Source organism: Epinephelus lanceolatus, chromosome 3 (assembly GCF_041903045.1).
Source record: "Epinephelus lanceolatus isolate andai-2023 chromosome 3, ASM4190304v1, whole genome shotgun sequence".
In the NCBI taxonomy this organism is placed as follows: Eukaryota; Metazoa; Chordata; class Actinopteri; order Perciformes; family Serranidae; genus Epinephelus; species Epinephelus lanceolatus.
In genome coordinates this window covers 49,857,162-49,879,373 of record NC_135736.1, presented here as the reverse complement: position 1 = coordinate 49,879,373, position 22,212 = coordinate 49,857,162, and the positions used below count along the sequence as shown (strand labels likewise).

The 22,212-nt window shown below is 42.9% G+C and overlaps 2 protein-coding genes across 2 annotated transcripts in view; both read left to right on the top strand.

Annotated features, from left to right (window-relative positions):
• The window catches only part of kcnh1b (potassium voltage-gated channel, subfamily H (eag-related), member 1b), an 84,352-nt gene extending 68,187 nt beyond the window's left edge, over positions 1-16,165 (top strand). The window contains exon 11 of the mRNA XM_033624764.2: positions 9,352-16,165. Coding sequence (XP_033480655.1) covers positions 9,352-10,200 — 849 coding nt within the window. The 3' untranslated portion in view covers positions 10,201-16,165. The remainder of the gene's footprint in view (positions 1-9,351) is intronic.
• Positions 16,166-17,694: 1,529 nt separating this feature from the next.
• The window catches only part of LOC144462563 (uncharacterized), a 30,067-nt gene continuing 25,549 nt past the window's right edge, over positions 17,695-22,212 (top strand). Inside the window, exons 1-2 of the mRNA XM_078166631.1 lie at positions 17,695-17,793; positions 19,065-19,296. Of these exons, the coding sequence (XP_078022757.1) occupies positions 17,695-17,793; positions 19,065-19,296 (331 nt within the window). The remainder of the gene's footprint in view (positions 17,794-19,064; positions 19,297-22,212) is intronic.

Genomic DNA, 22,212 nt, shown 5'->3' with positions numbered 1-22,212 from the left:
CGCTCAAGCTCCCCAGTGACCCTGACCAGGATAAGCTGTTACAGCTAATGAATGAATGAATGAATAAGACAGCTGTTTGTTGCTGTGTCGTTACATGCTGTTGCTCGTCTTCTTCTTCTCTGTCATCATCATCAGCAGACATCAATGCGTCCTTGAGGCATGAGAGGTCAATTTAAAAGGACCTTCTATTGATCGAAACAACAAGAATCAATGCACTGATTAAAAGATTTCATCAGTGATCCATTAACTCAGACAGCAGATGTCCAGACCTTTGAAGGTAAATCCACTTCCTGTTTTCCCTCGGACGCCTGACCTCAGTCTACACTCACTCAGTCCGTCACTTCGTTAGTGAAATCCAGAGGAAATGTTGAGTGTCACAGAAAAACACAGGAGCTGTAAGAGACACTTTTAAAAATTGAATTGATACAAGCTGAACTGATGAGGCTGTAGTTTGTGAAGGCAGCACAGCGTTTGCAATTTTCTGAAAATATGAAATGACATTTGGATAAATATGGTCTGGAGAGCTGAAGTGAAACGAGCAGCTGCTTTAAAACAACTGAGACCACAACTATTAGTAGTTTTTATAGGAAGTGAAAACACCAGGTGAACACACTCTCACATCTGCTTTTTTACAACACACTTCTTCTTTTACACACACCATGTCAGATATCAGCAGAGGTGGAGGAAGTGCTCAGATCATTAACTCACAGGAGCAACATGTCAAACACAGACTGTAAACCAACCAGTCTGACTGCAGAGGCCACATCTACCTCCTGTCAGTATCACACAGCACCACAGCCTGCATCCTCCACTCTCACCCTGCAGCTGAAAAGTACGGTGGCAGAAACGTTGCAAACAAACTGCACATCCAAAACACTTGAAAGCCACAAGTGCATTAACAGAAGTGAGCGTCAGAGGATGTTGACAAAAACTCCTTTCCCACTCCACAAAAAAACATTAAAACCTACTAAAATCTGGCTTTTGTATTTAATGGGAAAGATTACAGCAGCATTCTCACCTGGGTCAAATGACTCTGCAGTAGCCACAGGAATTTATCGACTCTGACTCCGATCAGCAGTGATGGAAATGCAACTACAAATACAATTTGCAAAGCATTTTGGATCTGCGGTTTGTTTGACACGTCTTGGCCACCATAGAGACGGGACAACAGAAGAAAAACTGCTGAGAAACGAGTTGATTCATTTCTGCACATCGGCTGAATATTTTCATCCAGAAGGCCGAAGACATCAGATTAACACTAACAGAATGTTCAGGCAGGAAACTGCTTCTTAAACAAAAATGAAACTCCAGACTAACTGGGTTTCAGCTTCTGTACAAGGTTTGAATGGAACAAAATATTTAGCCAAGATATTTTTATATGCAGAGACTTTTTGTTCTGATGAAATCGTATGAAAACAAACAAGGAGAGTTTGGAATTAAGACGGGATATAAAATCTTGTGATGGTAGCGCTCTCTCTCTCTCTCTCTCTCTCTCTCTCGCTCGCTCTCTCTCGCTCTCTCTCGCTCTCTCGTTCTCTGCTGTAAATCGATGTGAAAGCCATTGTGTCCTGTTCTGCTTGGCTGTGCAATAATGACGCTGGTGAAGAGAAACGACCTGCCAGGGCAGTGCTCACCTCTAAACCCTCCGACAACAGCTGAGATAGAGCTGCATCACAACACGCTCAGCAGCAGCTGCACAAACTGCTGCCCGTACAACATTTAAATCTCATGTTCAGCTAGTCTACTGTGGTGTCATAGTTGTACTCTGTCTTTTGGGAAACTCACTGCTGTGGTATCAAGGAAATAAGGAAAAGTGTCTGATGGACAGAGACGTCAGTCCAACACTAAAATATGTCAACCACTACAGAGGAGATGATGATGAAATCTCAGGTTCAGTTTGATGCTCTTAAAGTACTGAGAGTTAAACACAGACAGACTGTGTGATCTCCAGTGTTGAGCTGCACGAGACGCAGTGTGTTTGACGGAGAAAATCATCACAGGTTGACTGAAAACTGCTGAGTGGCTTTATTTCTTCACACTGGCTGAATGTTTTCGTCCTGAATGAATCAGATTAGATCAGAGAGGAAACTGCTTCTTAAAACAAAAATTAAACCACAGACTAACTGAATCTAAGCTTCTTTACAAGGTTTGAAATAAACAAGTTATTCATTAAGACATATTCATATGATGCGGTCGGCCCATGTGAACGCAGCATTAGTTTGGTTTGACTTGTTTGAACAGTTTGTTAAAAGCAAGAATTGATTTTGCTGTCAGAGATGTTTTGGAAGTGCTCTTTTGGAAGCTCTTCTCTACTTCACCAACTTTTTGATTGATTACACCTCAGTGATTCCACCCGGGGGGCTCTGTTACGTTTCACCCACCCCCCACCCCACCCCCCGGGGCTGGTACTGTTGGATGCAAAAGGATAAACATATGGTAGTAGAAATTGGTTCCAAGTCTGTATGACCATGTCCAAGGGACTTATTCTAGGAAAACGCCTTCTGGTTGTCCATTACTCCCACTTCCTGTGGTTGGAGGAAGTTAAGGCTGGTACTGCTGGATGCAGAAAGATGGATAACATTGAATAAGACCTGGTTCCAAGTCTGTATGACCACCTCCAAGGGAATTATTCTGGAAAGGCACCTTTCATATGTCCACTATGCCCACTTCCTGTGGCTAGAGGAAGTTGTGGCTGGTGCTGTTGGACTGTATGAGTCTGTATGACCATGTCCAAGGGAGTTATTCTAGGAGGACACCTTCCAGATGGTTATTACTCCCACCTCTGGTGGGCAGAGGAAGTCTTGGCTGGTGCCACTGGGTGTGGAAGGGTAGATGATATGGTAGTAGGCCTTGGTTACAAGTTTGTATGACCACGTCTAAGGACGTTACCCTAGGAGGACACCCCCCAGATTTCCATTACGCCCACTTCCTGTGGGCTGAACGCACACTGGACACAAAGATGTGGAAGATCCAGTTATTTTATACCCTGGAAGTCCAACTTTTTTAGCTTCATGCGCCACTGAGCAGCTTTCATAGGAATGAATGAGGCCCCGCCTTCAATGCTATATCCAGTTCTCTCCATACATCCATCATTTACTCTCATCTCTGGAGCATTACGCAGCTAGATAGACCGATATTTCACTCAGGAGTTGGTGGACAGAATATTGGACTGACATTTATCAGGTGACACACACAGAAAGAGTCCTAATGAGTCATCGCTTGTGTTGTGTTCTCCACTTGTTTCTGCTGAGAGTCCCTGCAGACTGCAGAGTTTCGGTGTTTCCACTTGAGTGCAGCACACAGAGAATCCGAGCAGCACTCTGATGTATTGTGTTTGCACCAGAAGAACATTTGCAGTTCTCTCACGTCCTGTGTTCCTCTGTTCTCGTCACCCCTGAGAGCTCTCTGATAGAACCAGCTGCTGCTGCTTCGTTCACACGATCCAATTTCAGCAGGTCAGGAGCTCCCTGATTGGCTCGGGGTTCAACATACTGATGACATGATGATGATGATGATGAGGGGAAAGCCTCGCTGCTGGCGCTGCAGAATAAAGACACAGTGAGACTCAGCAGAGGTCACGAGGTCACATGTGGCTGATGTACAGTAAAATCATTGATTTACAGCCCGGTCAGCTGTAACGTAACCTTCACACCTGGAGTGAAGACGTTCAAACACCTGCTGCAGCTTCATGCCTCAGCTTTATATGTGTCAGAGGAGTAGATGTATCCTCACAGCCTCACCAGCGCCGCTCCATCCACATCACTCCTCTAACCTGATCAATGAATGAATGGATTTTCAACTGGAAAAAAGTTTACCTATGTGGCGCAGATTTTAATGTCTTATCTTTTTTTAATTGATATTTTTAATGCCTGTATTCATATCATTTATAAGCAGAGGTGGGAAGAAGTTACCGCTTTTATTTTGGTAATCTACTATTAATATGATGTCATATTCAGGCAAAACAAAATTAAAGTGACGGTCTGAGCAGAGGGACGGTGTTAGTATGTTGTTTTACATCTCCACTGACCAGTGGATACTTGGTCAAGACCCCTGGGGATCATGTTCCGTTATGACAGACGTCATGGCGTCAGGAAGTGCGAGACTTACTGATGAATGGACAAGTTAGACTAATTTTAGTTGGCCCAAGGTCAAGTTAAATGTGTCAAGGCACCATTTTAGGTAACAGTATACATGTCACCATCCTATATAAGCTGTGTCTCTCTGTTCACACTTGTCACACAGCTTCTGCATGTAGCCATGTTGATCAGAGCTCGTTATTAAACGTGCATTAAGAAAGAACTCTGTGATCGGCCTCATCCTTGAATTCTCCAGATCACCACGGAAACTTCCTACTCTGAGACGTTCAGTTTGACCCTTTTTAAATGGTTAAAAAACAAAAGAGAAATCTAAGTGGTGGGAAACACTGCAGGGAAATCTAAATCAAGGATTGTTTCTGGATTGATGTGGCCTGAAATGTCTGATGTCATGGCGGCTTTCTAAAATAATGTGATGCAAGGAGTTTTTTGCAATAAAATTGTGGGGATCAGTGAAAATTACAAAAAGTCAGAGCTTATTATTATGAGCATTCAGTGTTTCCCACAGAATTACAATCTGTTTATGATGACTGGAGGGTGACAGCTGATCACTGATGCTCAGCTCTTATTGCCGTTTGACGCAGCGCTGATGGACTGTCCCCGTGAGCCGCTCTCCTGCTCTCCCTGTTAGCACCAGCTAACACAGAACATGATCTCATCCCCACTCATCTTATTTTGCTGCTTCGTTTTAAACCCTGCAGCAGCAGACACAGAGCTATTGATCTCACACTGACATTGAACGGCTCGACTGTCATGAAACCTGTAAAAACTGTTGGGTAACGTTAGCTGTGTGATGCTAACATTTAGCTCTGTCACTGTGTGTGTGTGTGTGTGTGTGTGTGTGTGTGTGAGAGACAGTTGGCGCTTTTTAAAAGTTGAGGAAGGATCATTTAACGGCTGAATTTCAAGGAGGTGATGTCATCGAATCCCACCGAAGGACTGTTGTAGTGTCAAGGATCCTTCGAATTCTACCGAGGACAGAGTCCTTCCTTCAGAGAATTTTCAAGGATGCATGTGTGTACTCTCAGCGGGCATGAAGCACCCACAATTCTTTGCACATGATTTACCTGAATTGAAGGCGGGGCTTCGTCAGTGACCTTCACCTGAGTGCTTGCTAGCCTGTTCCAATATGTGTCCACTGGATGCTAGGAGGGAGTCTTGCCTAGCATCTGTAGGACCCAACTCCTACCAAGGAGGCATCCTTAACTTTTAAAGTCACCGTCTGTCCCGGACACAGAGCTCCAGTCCTGCAGCAGCAGTTTCATTCAACAGAATCAATACGCTGCATGCAGCTCTACAATGAAATCAGATTTTACCCGTTTTAAATCGTCACATTTGCAGTAAAGTTGTTGTGATTGGATGAAATTGCAAATGTGCACAGAATTCAAGTGGATGAATTTGAGTTAATTGTGGGACGGACCGACAAATGTAGCAGTTTAAGTTTACCTCAAAAAGTATGTACAGCATTTTGTGTTCATTCTATTGTACATGTACATTTTAGTAAGTAAATGAAGTTTAGCTGAGCTGTTTTTAATGTGTGTTTACTGTGTGTTTAATGTGTGTTTATGTGTATGTGTGTTTTGAATCAACTAAACTTTACAGCACTTCACAGAAACCCTGCTGCCGACTAGTGTTTTGGAGGTGTAACTGCAGAGACACAGACACACCACCACACAAGTATAAATGTGTAGACCACATGTGTAGGGTCTGCACACAATTATAAATCCCGCTGTCGATTTGGAAATCCAGCTCAGGATATATACAGTCCATAGAAGTGTATGACTCAACTTTTTCCCGTGGTCTGGTGCTGAACAAGTTAACAAAATTGCAACTAATTATAATATTGAATCATAATATTTGTAAAATCGCAATACGTTTCAAATCGGGAGGTAAGCAGATCCCTCCTGCCCCACTTCTTATTGAACACTGTAGTATAGTTACCAAAAAGACTAGAAGTCAAAGGTCACTGTGAAAGTTTTAATTACAACTTTTGAATCCAAATATGTTGAGTTTCATGTCAGTGTAGATTTGTCAGCAGAGAACAAATATCTAGCTGCTGTAAGTCCAAATGCAGCTAATAAACACACTGCAGTTACAGTCAAAGTACGTTTAAGGACTTTCAGCGGCCTCAGCTTCTGGTGAAGAAAAGACCTTTTATTATTCTTCCAAAATAGACTTAAATTAAAAAATATGTTTGACGTAAGAGTGACTTTCTCTAGTTCGTCTTTACATATTAAAATCAAGATATTTGGCTGGTTTTTAATCTCAATCTTTTTTCTGCACTGACATTTTGATCAAAGTGGTTCTTTTTCTTCCAGTCAGGTCCCAGTGCGCTGAACAGCAGAGATGTTGCTTTAATAATAAATGACTTGTTTCAACAGCAGAAGCAGTAAATGCTCAATACACACACTTTCAGATGTGAGTGCTCCATTCAATACTGTTGATCATGCAGTTTTAATTGATGGCCTGAAGCTCTGGGTGGGAGCTCCTGATTCGGATCTTTCTGCATCACGACAGGAAACATGAGACATTTCAATTAAGGTTTCTACTGGTGCTAATCCTGTTATCTCAACTCTATGTTTTTAAATAATGTGACAAATTAAGATAAAACATACTTAATTGTTCCTAAGGGGAAATTTTGGGGCAATAGCGCTACACAGAGCTGCAGTCAACTTAAACCAATATGTATTTTGGTGGTCAAAGGTCACTGTGATCTCACAAATTATGTTTTTGGACATAACTCAAGGATTCATACATTGGTTATGACAAAACTTCACACAAATGTCTAACATGATAAAATAATCAACTGATGACATTTTAGATCCAAAAGGTCAAAGGTCAGCCTCACTGTGACATCATCATGTTTTAATATCATATCTCAGGAACAGAAGGGGAGACATTTGGTTTTGTTTTCACTAATGACCCTTTAAGGGCTGACATCACAGTGACATCACGATGACATCACGGTGACATCATGTTATCAGCTGGAGGTGCAGCTGCCTCTCCCCCACAGGGCTGTAGGCTCCACAGGAGTGTTAAAATGTGTTTGTCTTGTTGTGTTATTGGGAGCCAGAATAGAAGGAGTCATGGCTCAAAACCAGCCGCCACTGCCCGTCAACAAAAACAAAGACAACTATGGTTAAATGTGATAAGACCAAAGGACTGGACGGAGGCCATCATCAAAAATGCTCACATGTGCAGCGCACACTTCATATCAGGTTAGGGAAAAAGTATTTCCTGTTGTAGGGATGAATAAGGTTATGTGTGTTAAGGGTTATCATGTCCACCTCATCAGAAACTGGGGAGGGATTAAGAGGAAGATTGGATTTCTCTGCAACGCTAACTTTTTAGCACATTAGCTAACGTTAGCTTCCATAGCAAAACAAACAAGTGTGGTCCTCCTTTGTAAGATTGGCTTCCTGTGACATCATCCATCCACTGAGTGAGAGCATACGGGTCGGCCAGTCTGGTCCCGTTGGTCAGTGTTTACTTATTCAAGTAACACTGGCGGTCCCGGAGAGTGAGTGACCTGACATGGTGCGTTGGTAAATTCAGTCTGACGCTCTACACTAAAATGAGAGCCCTGTCTCAAAGTCCTGAAGACAAACTTGTGTCTCAAAGTCCTGAAGACAAACTTGTGTCTCAAAGTCCCTGAAGACAAACTTGTGTCTTAAAGTCCTGAAGACAAACTTGTGTCTCAAAGTCCTGAAGACAAACTTGTGTCTCAAAGTCCTGAAGACAAACTTGTGTCTCAAAGTCCTGAAGACAAACTTGTGTCTCAAAGTCCCTGAAGACAAACTTGTGTCTTAAAGTCCTGAAGACAAACTTGTGTCTCAAAGTCCCTGAAGACAAACTTGTGTCTTAAAGTCCTGAAGACAAACTTGTGTCTCAAAGTCCTGAAGACAAACTTGTGTCTTAAAGTCCTGAAGACAAACTTGTGTCTTAAAGACAAACGTCTCCAAACCACAAAACAACAGGATCATTTAACACAAGTATCAAACTCAGCTCAGTAACAACTGTTGTCCTCTAAACAACTGTTTAGAGGACAAGGAACTCAAAGACAAAGGTTACTCTCAGTGTTGGAAAATGATTATAATCAGATTACAGATACTGATACTATTATGTAGCCGGTGCATTAAATTAGAGCAGTGAACAGACACTTTCACCCGAACTTCTTTGTAGGTGTCCATTATCAGTTTTAAGCGGACACCCTACAGCCAATCAGAATTGAGTATTCACCCTGACCAGGGGTCGACAACCTTAACTATCAAAAGAGCCATTTTTTACTAAAAATAATTAAAGAAAGACTGCCTGGAGACACACACCATATTTGAGTGTTATGGTAACACTGCATATTAAGTCTGAATTAGCCTATGGCCATTAAAAATAGGTCTGAATGAAAATTAAGAAATATGTTTTACCACTAGGAGGCTCCTCTGTAGTGGGTACTTATGATTATTTGGTACTCTAACTTTACAGCGTTGGTGGTGAAAGCAAACAAATCTGTCCACTCAATACTGATATTCTGTATTTTACTCTGAGACTCTCATTTTATGGATTTGGAATCCATTGCTAGTCTAGTTAGCGAGGCTCAAGACCAGACTGAGGTTTGGTGAAATTTAGAGGAAAAGGTGCCAGGTCCGAGACGTTTGACACACATTTTAGTTGTCGAAATATTAAAACTTTTTTTTTTAATTTCAGTGCATAAGCTACACATTTTTAGAATTGATAAAAAATAAATAAAAATGAAAATGCTGGGGCGTTGGTAGTGTAGTGGATAGTCCCGGCGCCCCATATGCAGACGCATTGCCTCGCCAACACGAGTCCGGCCTGCGACCCTTTGCTGCATGTCAGTCCCCTCTCTCTCTCTCTCTCTCTCTCTCTCTCTCTCTCTCTCTCTCTCTCTCTCTCTCCCCCCATTTCACACACTGTCCTATCCATTAAAGGCAAAACGCCCACAAAGAGAGTGCTCCTCCTTCATCAGAGGTGCTGAATCTGTGTTTTGCTTTCTATAAGTTGGCCTTTTTTATAATATTTAATGTGAGAGTCTTATCTAAATGTGAAGTGCTTTGTGACTGTGTGTTCAAAAATGTGATACATAAATAAAGTTATTATTATTTATATTTAGTGAATCTGCACAGGCGTGGATGTAAACTGCAACAACTGGACTGCTTTGCGGAGATGCAAAGAAGTAAAAATGTTTATTTGACGAGGTGAAACCGTGCTGATCTTTTCTCTGGCGTCCTTCTCTTCACAGATCGTCTTCAGGAAGATCAGTGATGTGAAACGTGAGGAGGAGGAGATGTTGAAGAGAAAGAACGAGGCTCCTTTAAACCTCCCTCCGGATCACCCGGTCAGACGGCTCTTCCAGCGTTTTCGGCAGCAGAGGGAGGCAAGGCTCGCCATGGAGCGGGCCGAACAGGGCGCCCGTGACGTGGAGAAAGGTGTCATTCGCCTGGAGCCAGCCAGGGGTCCAGAGGTCCTGGCCTCCACCAGTATAGTCATGGTGACGGAGAGCCCAGCCACACCCACCACCTCCTCAACATCCATCGCGCCCTCTTCATCCAGGACCTCAAGCCGAGTTATGCTCCACACTCCCGCCACCCAAAATGGAAACCTGGTTGGCTGCAAATCTGCAGAGCCGCCGAAAGCTAAAGGCTGGGGACGATTCAAGGAATCTGTCGTGAAAGCCGAGTCGTGGAGCAGCGTCTCTAAGGCCGAATCCATGGAGACGCTGCCCGATAGAACTAAGTCTCAGGATGAGATGTCCCTCAAGAAAACCGACTCCTGTGACAGCGGCATCACAAAGAGCGACCTCCGGTTGGACAGTGTCGGCGAAGCGAGAACACCACAGGAGCAAAGCCCGGTCCAGTCTGACGAGAAGAGGGTCTTCTGTCCAATTCCAGAGCAGAGCATGCAAGCCTCCTTCCTGGAGCTGAAACAGGAGTTAAGAGGAGACATCAGATCTCTGAACAGTCGCATGGCGGCGCTTGAGACTCAGCTGGCTGAGATGCTGCGACTCCTCAAATCCAGAAAGTCATCTGGCTCCTTCTTCGAGATCTCGCGGCCTCCTTCCCCTGACTCTGATAAGGACAGCTTCTCCTAAACTGGACACAGAGTCGGTCCACAGGAACTCGACCCTTTTGGCCTCCAGATGTCAGAGAAGACCGTCTGACACAAAAGCACTTTGTTACGTTCATGGCAACGCTCTGTGTCAAGATGTCAAACGGGAAAGAGGATGAAGCTGATTTTTACTTTGATCAGAGACTTTAGAGTCATGACAGTCATGATGGCACCTTTGGTCCTCAGGAGGATTTGGACCTTCTCATGATTTTGGCAATAATAAGAGATGGCTTTAACGTTGTTTCAAACAGGGCTGTGACACTGTGATGAAGGACATTGCGTACTAAGGGTTGGTGATTCAGTGGCTTTGCCCCGGTCTTGTGAGTTCTGGTCCACAAAGTCTGTTTAGCCGTTCCGAACCTTCAGATACTCGATTCAAGAGGACAGATGAATCTCAAACCTCTTAAACCAACAAAATGATGATGGCGTCCATGATGTCACAGATTCCACGTATCATAGGCTGTTTTTTCTGATAGTACTGCATGACATCATATCAAAGCATTGCTCTGTGATTGGTTGTTAAGAGCGTCAATCAAAAGACGGACATTCAGTGTAAGCAGAAGGCTATTGAACTTGTTAAAGGACATTGTGGGCCAGAGTTTCGGTTGATGGTTCAGTTCACCGGGCGTCAGAATGTTCCCACCTTCATGCAGACTAAACACTGTGTGTACAGACTTTGATGTTTGGGATGTTCGTTGGCGTTTTTATATCCAAAATGAATGTGAAAGATTTGATGCAGCTCGGTGACAATGAGGCCCTCAATATGTCTGATGTCTAATTCCTGCACAGAGCTGGACATTTGATTGGTTAGTCTGGATTCTTAGTTTTTATAAATAAAATCGGTGTATGCATGTTTCCATGTTGATTCAGCTCTGATTGGAGGCCGCCAAGTTAACACATCCCAATTCAAACATAAAACGAATCTTACTGCTTCAGTGCAGAAGATCACACATGTTGGATGGTAATATTTCTGATCTCTGAATGCGTCTGAATTCAAGTGGAATATGTTTTTACTCATTGTACGTTCACTCTTTCGTTAAGTTGTTTTTAAAGACATGGTTTACAGTTACACAGTTTATTGCTAAAGCACGGTTACATCATGTTTCATGCAAATTGGGTGGGCAGGGCTAACAGACCTGGCAGGGAGCCGCTACGGTGTGTAAAGCTCAGCAGCCACTGTTTGCTTTAAAGAGGCAACAGATAGGATTCGGGGTATTTTTTAGCTTGGCGCCACCTAGCGTCAGCAGTGTTTCGTTGCACTGTTGGAATGACCAAATTGAGCGTGGGGATCAGAGATAATGAATAAAATGTAGGCTGTAAAGCCACCAGTATACCTCTATGTACATGTAGAATGAGAAGGTGTGTGGACACTCTACTAAATAAATGAGTAAAGAGACCGAGCAACAATTATCAGATTTATCTGAAGAAAAAAACAAATAGTAATGCAAATAATTATAGCAGAATGCACAGTACCAGTACAAACAGCTCACAGTAAATGATACCAATATGTACAGTATCAGTACAAACAACAGCAGACACAGTGGAATTATACCAATATGCACATGTAAACAGTCCCCATTCTAGAATAAACGCTACCGTATGGAAACCATGCGGCCGGTTGGAGCTCAAATTGAATGGGAAACAAAGTCCAGTGTTCACTTAGCTGGGCGTAACTTAGCTGGGCGATGTCCGTGGATAGCTGCCTCCGTGAGAAGAGAACAGAAGGAAGGGAGGGGGGTATCACTGTCCGAGGGCTGCCGTAGAATGGCAACCAGGATGTCAGCCGACCAACACTCGCTACCCGCTCCCTGGTTGCGGCGATTTGCGATGCTGGCCAGCTAGGAATGAACTAGCAGCCAGTACAGTACAGTCCTCTCTGGTCTAGCTAACATTTAGCCGTGTTACTTATTGATCCATTAGAAAGAAAGCTAGCTGGACATGGGTTTTGAAGCCTCTTTCCTTTTTGCTCTTCTTTGCCTCCTCACACAGAGGAGCTCCTTTTCTTTTGCTAGGCCGTTTTTCACTTGTTTCCAAACTTTGTCTGTCTGCCATTGTGCTCGTGACTCAACTTTCTCATGTCCAACTCCTCGTAAGGACAAGCTCCAGTCCCTGATTGGCTGAACGACCAGTTTCGCAATACATGACGCGTTTCCTGCCGTAAAGCAGATTTTTTCTGCAAAATTTCGCCCCAGGTGGCAGAAGCTTATTGCAAAGATTGCACAGCCACTAAGTAACCTATGTAAACGCTGATAGTCTGATTTTACTGTGGACACTACCCTGTGCAACCCACATTATTTTCATCATGATATATATTTAGGAAAAGATGCTGTCTGTTGCCTCTTTAAATGATCTCACCATAGTTCTGACCTACCAGAAATTCATCAGTTCATCCAACAAGCAGATCGTCCATTGTTCAAACGTTGTGAACGTTGAAGAACAACTTATCTGAAAGACAATCGTCCTGACTCAAAAATTGTTTGGGGGTGACCAAACCTGGAGCTAAAACTGAAGAAGAAGAAGAAGAAGAAGAAGAGGAATCCACACAGTATCTGTTTCTTAAAGTCAAGGAAGGATCCTTAAACGATCATTTCATGGACGCTACGCCATCAAATCATTGCCCTGTTCTGATGTCAAAGGTCTGTCAAATTTTCTTAATTCGGAAAATTTTCAGGGATGCCTGTTTGTATCCTCGGCACTCTTAAAGCACCCACAATCCCATGTGAAGGATGCATGGGTCCTGTTCCCTAACTTGGAAAATTTGCCAGTGAACTTTCAGCAAAATCTGCTTCTGAACAAATTTTATGGGAGAAATGGGCAATCCAGTTGCTGAATCTTGACTCGTGTTGGATCTACAGGGCCTGTTTTAAAAGTTTGTTCTGACTTCCATGAGGCGAGGACACTGACACATGGTCTTAGCAGTGCTTGTCTTTTAAAAATAATGCGAGACGAGAGCAAAGTGACGGCATCCCCAATGATGCTATATGCATTTGAATGTTTGAATTTTGTAAATTTGTTATCACCATAAATGTGTTGGATCAAAGTAAAGCAAAACGTGTTTATGCAAGTACAAACTGAGGCGCTGACAGTGCGATCTCCTCCTGCAGACTGACACCAATGCTCCATTTCAACAAGATAGTTGAAGAGCACAGTTGGCAATACCACATAGGTTCCCTCCACTTTTTTAAAATTGTTGCATGGAGTTGAAGGCAGGACCTTTTCAATGGCGCACACATGCACAACTGTTTTATTTTATGTTTTCTAAATGCTTGGAAGCAGTCTGACCAAGGCTCTGTAGGACCCAACCTGAAGGGTGCTGTCCTGTCACGGAAGCATCCTTGACTTTGAAGTATCATAAGACACCTTGACAAAGCAGTCAAAGCCGCACCATTAATAAAAATCCTGCAACCTGACTGCACCTCTGCTCAACCCCCCAGGCTCCAGTCCCTCACATGAAGCTGGTTCTCCATTCTTGAATTGGACGTCTCTTTGACTGGATGGTGAAAACATTCAATCACTGCCAGGTTAGGAAACATGTTAGCATGCTCCTTCCACCACCATCACACCTCCACAGGATCCTCCTTGGGTGTCTTGAACTCCATGTAGGCTGCCACCTCATCCTCGGGCTGCAAAATGTCATGGCTGGAGTCCTCCACGTCGGTGACCAATGTGACCACAGGTCAAAGGTTACACTGGTGTCACTGACTTTCAAAATAAAAGCAACTGCAGCTTGATAATAGTGATTTAGATGTTAGAATATTACACATATACTACACAGCTTTTTACTGCATTTTATTCTGAAAAAAAAGCCCGCCTGCATGGAGTTCATCTTTACCATGAATTTATATAAATACTTACTTTTACTCGTTACACAGCGTTTTGCTGGTTACCCGTTGGATACCTGACCCAGTGCAGGACGGTGTCTTGAGACCAGTGTCAGGGGACAGATGACAACATGTTAATGCTAATGTAATCAGAGCCAGTGGATTAGCGTGCTAGCACTAGAGCTAGCTTGGCTACCCTTGTCTTTTACATCGTAGGTGTCCCTGGAGAGTCTTCTGAAGTAGTTGTACTGAATGAGCTCTAGGACTCATCAGTCGCTTTTATTTTGGCAGCTTGAGATGGCAGGAAGATGCAGATGGAGTCAAGTGATTTTTTCTGTCTGATCAGCACAGACTGCCATGTTGGGAAACGACCATCAGTCCAGAACTGTAAGATCATTGTTGAAGCTGGGGAGTTTGTCTGCGTCAGACCTGCGGGATGATTGTAAAGCAGTCAAACGTGCGGAACACTGGAATCACAGAACAGTTACAGCGATGACTAACAGGATGTGATGCGAAGGAGCCAGCGCACATCAGATTGTTCCAGTGTTTCCCAGTGATCAACCTGCACCATGTGTCAGCGAACAGGCGAAACAACATTCAACATGTGAAGCATCACGCACCTGTTTTCAGAGCAGCAGCGAGCTGTTGCTGAGGCTCCATCAGGACTCGACAGGCTCCCTGAATGTTGCTGTCGCTTGTAGTTTATATGGACAGTTTTTTTACACCTAATTCGCAAGAGTTGACTCGTTTAGTCTGAGGTCACAACACCGAGTAGACTCCCAGGAGAGCTGTGACTGGCTCAGCTGAATCCTTCTGTTTTCTACATGGCTTGTACAGTTCTTCCTTTAGCATTAGCATTAGCCTTAGCCTTAGCTTTTGCTTTAGCATCATCATCTGTGCCTCCATCAAAGTTCCAGCGCAGGAAACTTCAATAACTTTATATGCAACATTTTCTCTTTGAACATGACTGCTGTGACTCGTCTCAACTTCAGTCGGTTTACAGCCAACACGTCTCGTCCGTTATGTTGATTACATGTAATCTGAAGTAGCTTTGGCTAAAGATGGAGAAAGCTATCGTACTGGCTGTGTCACTTCTTTCACCTCCATATATAAAACTTCTCCACCGAGAGATGCAAGCTGTCAGTCATCACACAGGAGTTTATGGTACAAACACGAGGGATTTATTGGCCGCATCTCCACATTTACGTTCCTCTTTACTTCCTCCAAGGCAGCTACGTTTTGGTCATTACAACCTTCGTCAGCCTGACGAAGGTTGTAATGACCAAAACGTAGCTGCCTTGTCCCATAAAATATTTTGCAAGTTTGGCAACAGTGTGCGGGAATCTTTTTTCTTCTTTGAATGCAGATTTTAGGCGAAGCAGATTGATCATACAGAGCACATTTTGGTCTTTATTATAAAACATTTTGCAGTTTTAAGTTGAGTATCATCTGCAAACATGATAACAGACTGAAAGAAACCTTATCAAACTGTCGTAGGGGATCAGGGGAAATGTAACCCATCACATCATCAGTTGAGAAGAAAGAAGCTGTACGTTCGTCCTGACTTTGGTATCTTGTGTATCCTGTGTAGGTGTGATTATAATATAGCATCATAATATGCAATTAATGCCATTTATGCTGTTTGTACTGAGAGACTGGTTGTTGTTTGTGGCACTCTGTGTCGTCACGCTGTCCCATGAGCACCGCCAGTATCGGCACTGATGCACTTTGGTCGTCTCTGCATGACGCTGGTGTCTGAAACTTGTTATTTTATTTTTTAAACAAAGACTGAAGCCGAGCTGACTTTGCCTTGCTACTTAAATATCTCGGAGGACTCAGAGGTTTCCTTCTCTCTAAACTTTAATACCTTCTGCTGTCGGTCACATGTATGTAACGACCGCCGTCTGTGCATGAAGAGCACCTCACTGTTAAAAAGGTACAACGTCTTTATCAATGTCACATATGTGCTGTTCTGGGAATTTCACAGCTTTGAGGGAATGCTTGAGAAACTAACCACAGATAAACTATACGTTCTGTCTTATTGTCAGGAATGAAAACTGTATCAGCACAAAGGATTTCTTAGAAAATCACATCAAATGTCGACAATAAACGATTTCTTACTTTGTACTTTGTGTATCTGTTTGTTCTTCTGTTCGTCTGTTAAACGTTCTGACTGCTCATTTAACCATCAGTCTGCTTTAAAGCAACTAATGAACCAACAACCTAAACAACAACACAGATCGTCTGGGTGTTTTCTGATCTGTCCTTTCTGTGAGTTCAGTTTGGCAGTGAAATGTTCTTAATTAGGTTCAGGGACAGATCACGCTCATGTTTCAAAAGAACCGACTTGGCAAAGTTAAAATGACACCTGCTGTTGGTGGAGACAGGATGTGGTGTTTGACGCCAAAGACGGACACTTTGTACCTCCAACCACCAGGTTTTCTTAACGTTTTGTTATTTCCATGGAAAACAGACACTGTGAATATGACGCACAGTCTAACAGGACTGCAGCCAGATTACTGTCTCATGTAGAGTTTGCCTGTATAGATAATGGGATCCTTTTATTTAAAGGTACCCTGTGGTGTTTTTGACCACTAGCAGTGCTGTGGAGCAACTTTTTTAGCAACTGGTTCCCCCCTTTGTTTGTATGATGCACATTACTGATTGATGATTGACCTGAATTAAGTGTTGGAGGAGGGAACCCGTTCATTCCTATGAAGTTGTGCTCTGTTCATACATCAGTAAACTACAACTATAAAATGAAAGAGAAAAAAATAACTTCATTCACTGGGCCGACTGCCGGCAACTTTTAAGGTGGAACGTTAACTTGTAATGTTACTCAATGCATGAGTTGATGACGTGAATCCATCAGCACACCTTAAATTTCACTGTGACAACTTTGAGCATCACTTTAGTTTTTATATGACACACACTTTTAGTAATGACTTTAAAAATATAGATTAATTTGGAGCGGATTATGTGAAGGTCATATATTCTAATCCTCACTTCCTGTGGGCTACAGCAACACTAAACCCCTGAGCTTGCCTGAGAAGGACTAAATGCACAAAGCTGCTATTTTTAAATATCCCATGGAGAGAGACTCTCACTGCAGCCTGTTCTATTTTGTTGTGAAAATGTGGGCGTGCAGCCTCGTTCTGTGGACGATAAACCAGGTGCAGACTTCCATCTGTGTCACCGCTGATGAGGAAATACAGCGAGTGCTGGACGGAGCAGTGAGTGACAACAACCCCGCCCACATTTAAGAGGACTGTCTGAACACACCGAGGGTCTAGGTACCATGTCTGAAGGCTTACTGCTGGTTCCACAGGTGCTGGACTGAAAGGGTTTGGTGGAGACGGGGCTTAACGGCCACTGAGCCTGAGCCGCTGACTTTTGGTTTAGCGTTACGCCTGATTGGGGACAAAAATAATTTAATCTTGTGGTTCTTTTAGACCTTTGAAATGTTATCGGACCAAATGGTTTAAATCCTGATAATGGATCAATTCATTTCGCAGGGGTTGTGCCATTAAAAAACATGTATCCACTGATTTATAGACATCACTTTCCCAGTGTAAGTCAATGGAAGAAAAGGCTTTTGAGGCTTAGTGACATCACATGACAGACCCCAGAAATTGCAGTACTGCTGTTTGGCCACTATGAAAATTGGCTTCAAAGCCCGGTGCTCCAAAGTCCTGCCGCTTTTTATTGTGCGCTCCAATAACAGTGGAACAAGCTTGGTGCTCAGCAGAACCTCGGTCAGCGTTTCTTCTGCTGCTACACTTAGATATTAAATGCTCAGCTCGTCATGTTGTAAAGAAACTTAGATGTTGAATAGTTAAAAGATGTAGTTGGGTTACCTTTAAACTGCACACTGGGCTACATGAAAGAAAACATTAAACATGTTTGTTGGAGCAAAACAATATTGTAATCGATTTTGTAAGAAACACTGAATGTGACCAGAAACACGGCACCTTTAAGTAAAAAAACCAACACCACAAATGAAACTAATGTGACGACTGTTTGATCGATAGAAGTGCATCATATTTCATAAGATATTCATGTGTGTTTGTTATGTGAAAGATAAAAAGTATAATGTCAACTTTTTATTTCTCTTAAAGGAAAAGTTCAGATTTTTAGATGTCAGTCGGTCTGAATGAATTCATCACGTCATCATCAGTCTGATAACTAATCAGTGCTGTTGCTATGGTAACCTGCAGGTTAATAAACGTAGAGCTCCGATTTGGTAAGACAATGTTTGATTTGTCCACCTGCCAGCCAATCAGAGAGCAGCATCTATCAGTGAGTACAGGAGGAAAATTATTATTCAGATGTTTTCAATCAAATCAAGATAAATTCGTTAAATCAGTTTCATGTCTTCTGTTTGAAATCTGCTCGTCTTCGTCTTTCTGAACTCGTGTCGCTGGATCTTTTCCAAACCAACAGGGAATCCCTGAACCTCCCCCTCGGAAAAAAACTGCTCTCTGCAGAGCTGGCAGCTCTCTCCTCCTCCTCCTCCTCCTCCCTTCCTCTCTCCTTCCTCCTCCTCATTTGATGTTCTGCATTGCAGTGCCACCCCTCCTCCTCCTCCTCCTCCTCCTCCTCCTCCTCCTCTCCTCCTCTCCTCCTCCTCCAGGTTGATCTCTGCAGCAGTGAACAAACAGCAGGGTGATCCTCTCAGTCTGACACTAAACATGCCGGCACAGCCTCCCTCCTCTTCCTCCTCCCTCCTCCTCCTCTTCTGCATCTCCTGCATCTTTCTGTGTTATCCTGAAGCCACAGCGCCCTCTTCAGAGCAAACACAGACATCACAGCCAGCTGCAGGTTTGAGCTTTGAACAGAACATAAGAATCATAAATCATGAAGTATTTTTACTGAAGAAGATAAAATAAAATGCATTGTTTAATGTTTCAGAACCAACAGGACCACAGTTTAAAATTTTGAATTTATTTGGACTGAAATTTGAAGGACACACCTGATGTTTCATTAACTGTGAAGCAGATGCATCTGTCTCTGTACCTGTCTGCAGGACATCTACTCAAAGGCCGAGTGGAGCCATGAACCAGGGTGGAGCTGTTCTGCTGCCACCCACCGACAGGCTCAGGTGATGACCTCCATGATCGTGGTAGAGGCCAGTGGGGAGACGGTGCATCCTGCCATGAGGTGTACTCCTCGGCTGTCAGACATGGCTGTGTCCTGGTGGTCTAAAGAGTTAATGGTAGACAAGATACAATTGGTGGATTCTGTAGGAGAATTAGGAGGTCAGTAAAATAATTAATCTTTTGTTCTCATATATCTCATATTGTTCTCGTATTATAGGAGGTCGCCCCGCAGACTAGGCCTATGTCAGCATAACTAGGGGCTGGTAAATGGACCTGCACTTGTATCGTTCCTTTCTAGTCATCCAACCATGCAAAGCGCTTTTTACACTATGAGTCACATTCACCCATTCACACACACATTCACACACTGGTGGCCGAGGCTACCACACAAGGTGCCACCTGCTACTCAGTTTTTAACACACTCACACACACAGACCGAAGCATCATCAGGGGCAATTTGGGGTGCAGTATCTTGCAGACTGGAGGAGCCGGGGATCGAATCGCTGATCTTCTAGATAGTGGACGACCCGCTCTACCTCTGAGCCACAGCCAACCCTAACTATGAGCTTTATCAAAAAGGAAAGTCCCCACAAATACATCATGCTAACATTATTAGCATAAGTCTAAGACATTTCACATTGTATACATTAGCATAGGGGCTAGCAGAGTTTTCTTCTACTCATATGAAGCCAGGAGCAACAGCGACATTTAACAAAGGTAACATTACAAAGATCAGCTTAGTTACAACTCACAAGGTTCACTGACAAATTTTTACTCTGATACTAGAAGTTCTCTGCACAAATACAACATGCTAACATCATTAGCATAAGCCTATGACATTTTACATTGCATAAATTAGCCTTGTGGCTAGCTGAGTTTTTCCAAGGATAAATCACACACAGTGTGTGGAGGCTTTATTGTCTTCACAATTTATTGTTTCTTATCTGTGAAGTTAAAGTAAATCAAAGCTTTGTTTCCACTGAGGGAAATGGTTTCAGCTCACAGAGACAGACAGGAGGTCTGCGTCACTGTGACGTGGAGTCACATCTCTGGGGAGCTGCACGTCAGGCTACAACACAGGGTTCGGCATGTGTTTCTGTAAAGCCTGCGCTTACACTGCAAAACTTAATCGAGCTAAACTCAGCGAAAATGCCCCTGGTTGGAAACGCTAAGCTAAAGATGGCACATTTATACACGATGCTTTAAACCTAAATACGTACGATGATGCTCAGCATATTCTGAATGTCATTCATTTCACTTCTGAGACATTCTCCTCCTGCTGACGCAGCTGAGTCGTCAGAGGAAAATGTTGACATGCGTCTCTGCAAACCAAGAATACGTCAAGATTTGTTTTGTTTCATACGTGTCATACCAACGTTTCTAAAGTGACATTTAACTTAACATTCGAATGATGTACCGTGGACGTTTCCAATCGTCTCTCTGTCAGCTCTGCTAAATTTGGGCTAAATTTGTAATGAAATTAGGCTCTTCTGTTTATTTTGTAAGTGTTGGTGGTGCTTTTTTGGACGGTGGTGGCATGTAGCGGTGAGCCACTCATCAGGATGAGGAAATCACCAGGCTGTGTGTGGGCGGGGCATAAGCACATACAGCCAGCAGCAGCAGTGACCCACCGTCTGACACCGGCACACTGTGAGGACAGAAACAGAGGGCTCTGTGGGGACGGAGCACCTGCTGCAGCAAGCCAACACTTGACCAGCTGACTTCACTACAAGCTGATTGGCTGTTGAAACAGGTGACGTGCTTTAAAACCAGCCGCCGGCCATTTGACCAGCTGAGTGTCAGGTGACACCATCAGCCGGCTTGAGTCCAGCTCAGACCGGCCAGTTCACACCGCTGACACTTTTCTCTGTGACGATCTGAAACAGTTTCCTCTCGTCGTGAATCTTTGGTCTGAACTGGACTTAACGTAAACACATGTTCAACACAGTGTTGTTGAAACGTGAAGTTTCAACGTACATAACAACGTACGAATGTAACATATCGGTGGTTTGCAGAAACACACAATGCCAGCACTTTTTACCTGCGAATGGGCCGTCTGATGCTCGGTGGATTCACACAGACAGACGGACATTTGTTTCTTTGATAAAAAAACTTTTGAGTGGAAAATACTAAAAACTAAAAAAACACGAAAAATGAAAAAGACTAAATAAATAAATAAACACTCTCCAACAGGATGCACATCCTGAGTTCACTGTCACAGCAGAGAAAGTACTCACATCATTACAAGTACAAAAGTATTAATATCCAAATAGACTTTGAATACCAAAATTACCCATCATGCAGAATCATAGTTTATTATGTAACACTTAACTTGAATGTATCTACATAAGAGTGACATGACACGGTCATGAACCTGTCATGAACACTATATACATGTCATCAACGTTTATGACTGCTGTCATTAAGTGTCATTCTGTCTTTGTCATGACAACTTGACATTAACCAGGATGACATTACCAGAAGATTACCAGAACACAAAAGTGGCTGTCATGACACCATTATGACAGTGTAATGAATACATTCTTTGACCTCAAGTAAAGTGGTAATCATTTTGGATTATCATCCTGCCAGACATCTATCTGACCGAGTGTTAGAGTCGGTCTGTAACCTTGGACATCTAATTATAATAATCATTATGTCAACTTGTCATAAGCAAAAAAAGAGGTGCATTGTTTTGTTAATGTCAACTTGTCATTACAAAAACAGAATGAAACTTAATGACAGCAGTCATAAACATTTATGACATGTACATAATGTTTATGACAAGTTCATGACAGTGTCATGTCATAGTTATGTAGACACCTTCAAGTAAAGTGTTACCGTATATATTTGTGTTATAATAATTGATGCATTGTTAATCAGCTGGTGAAGGTGGAGCTACTTTTAAAAACTGCTGAATGTCTCCCCAGTGATCAATAAAACCTCAACTGATAATAAAACATCATGAATTATTTATTTATATATTCTGCATCATTCATAATAATAATAATAAAAATAATAATGAATCTGTAACTAAAGTTATTTAATAAACGTACTGCAATAAAAAGTTCAATA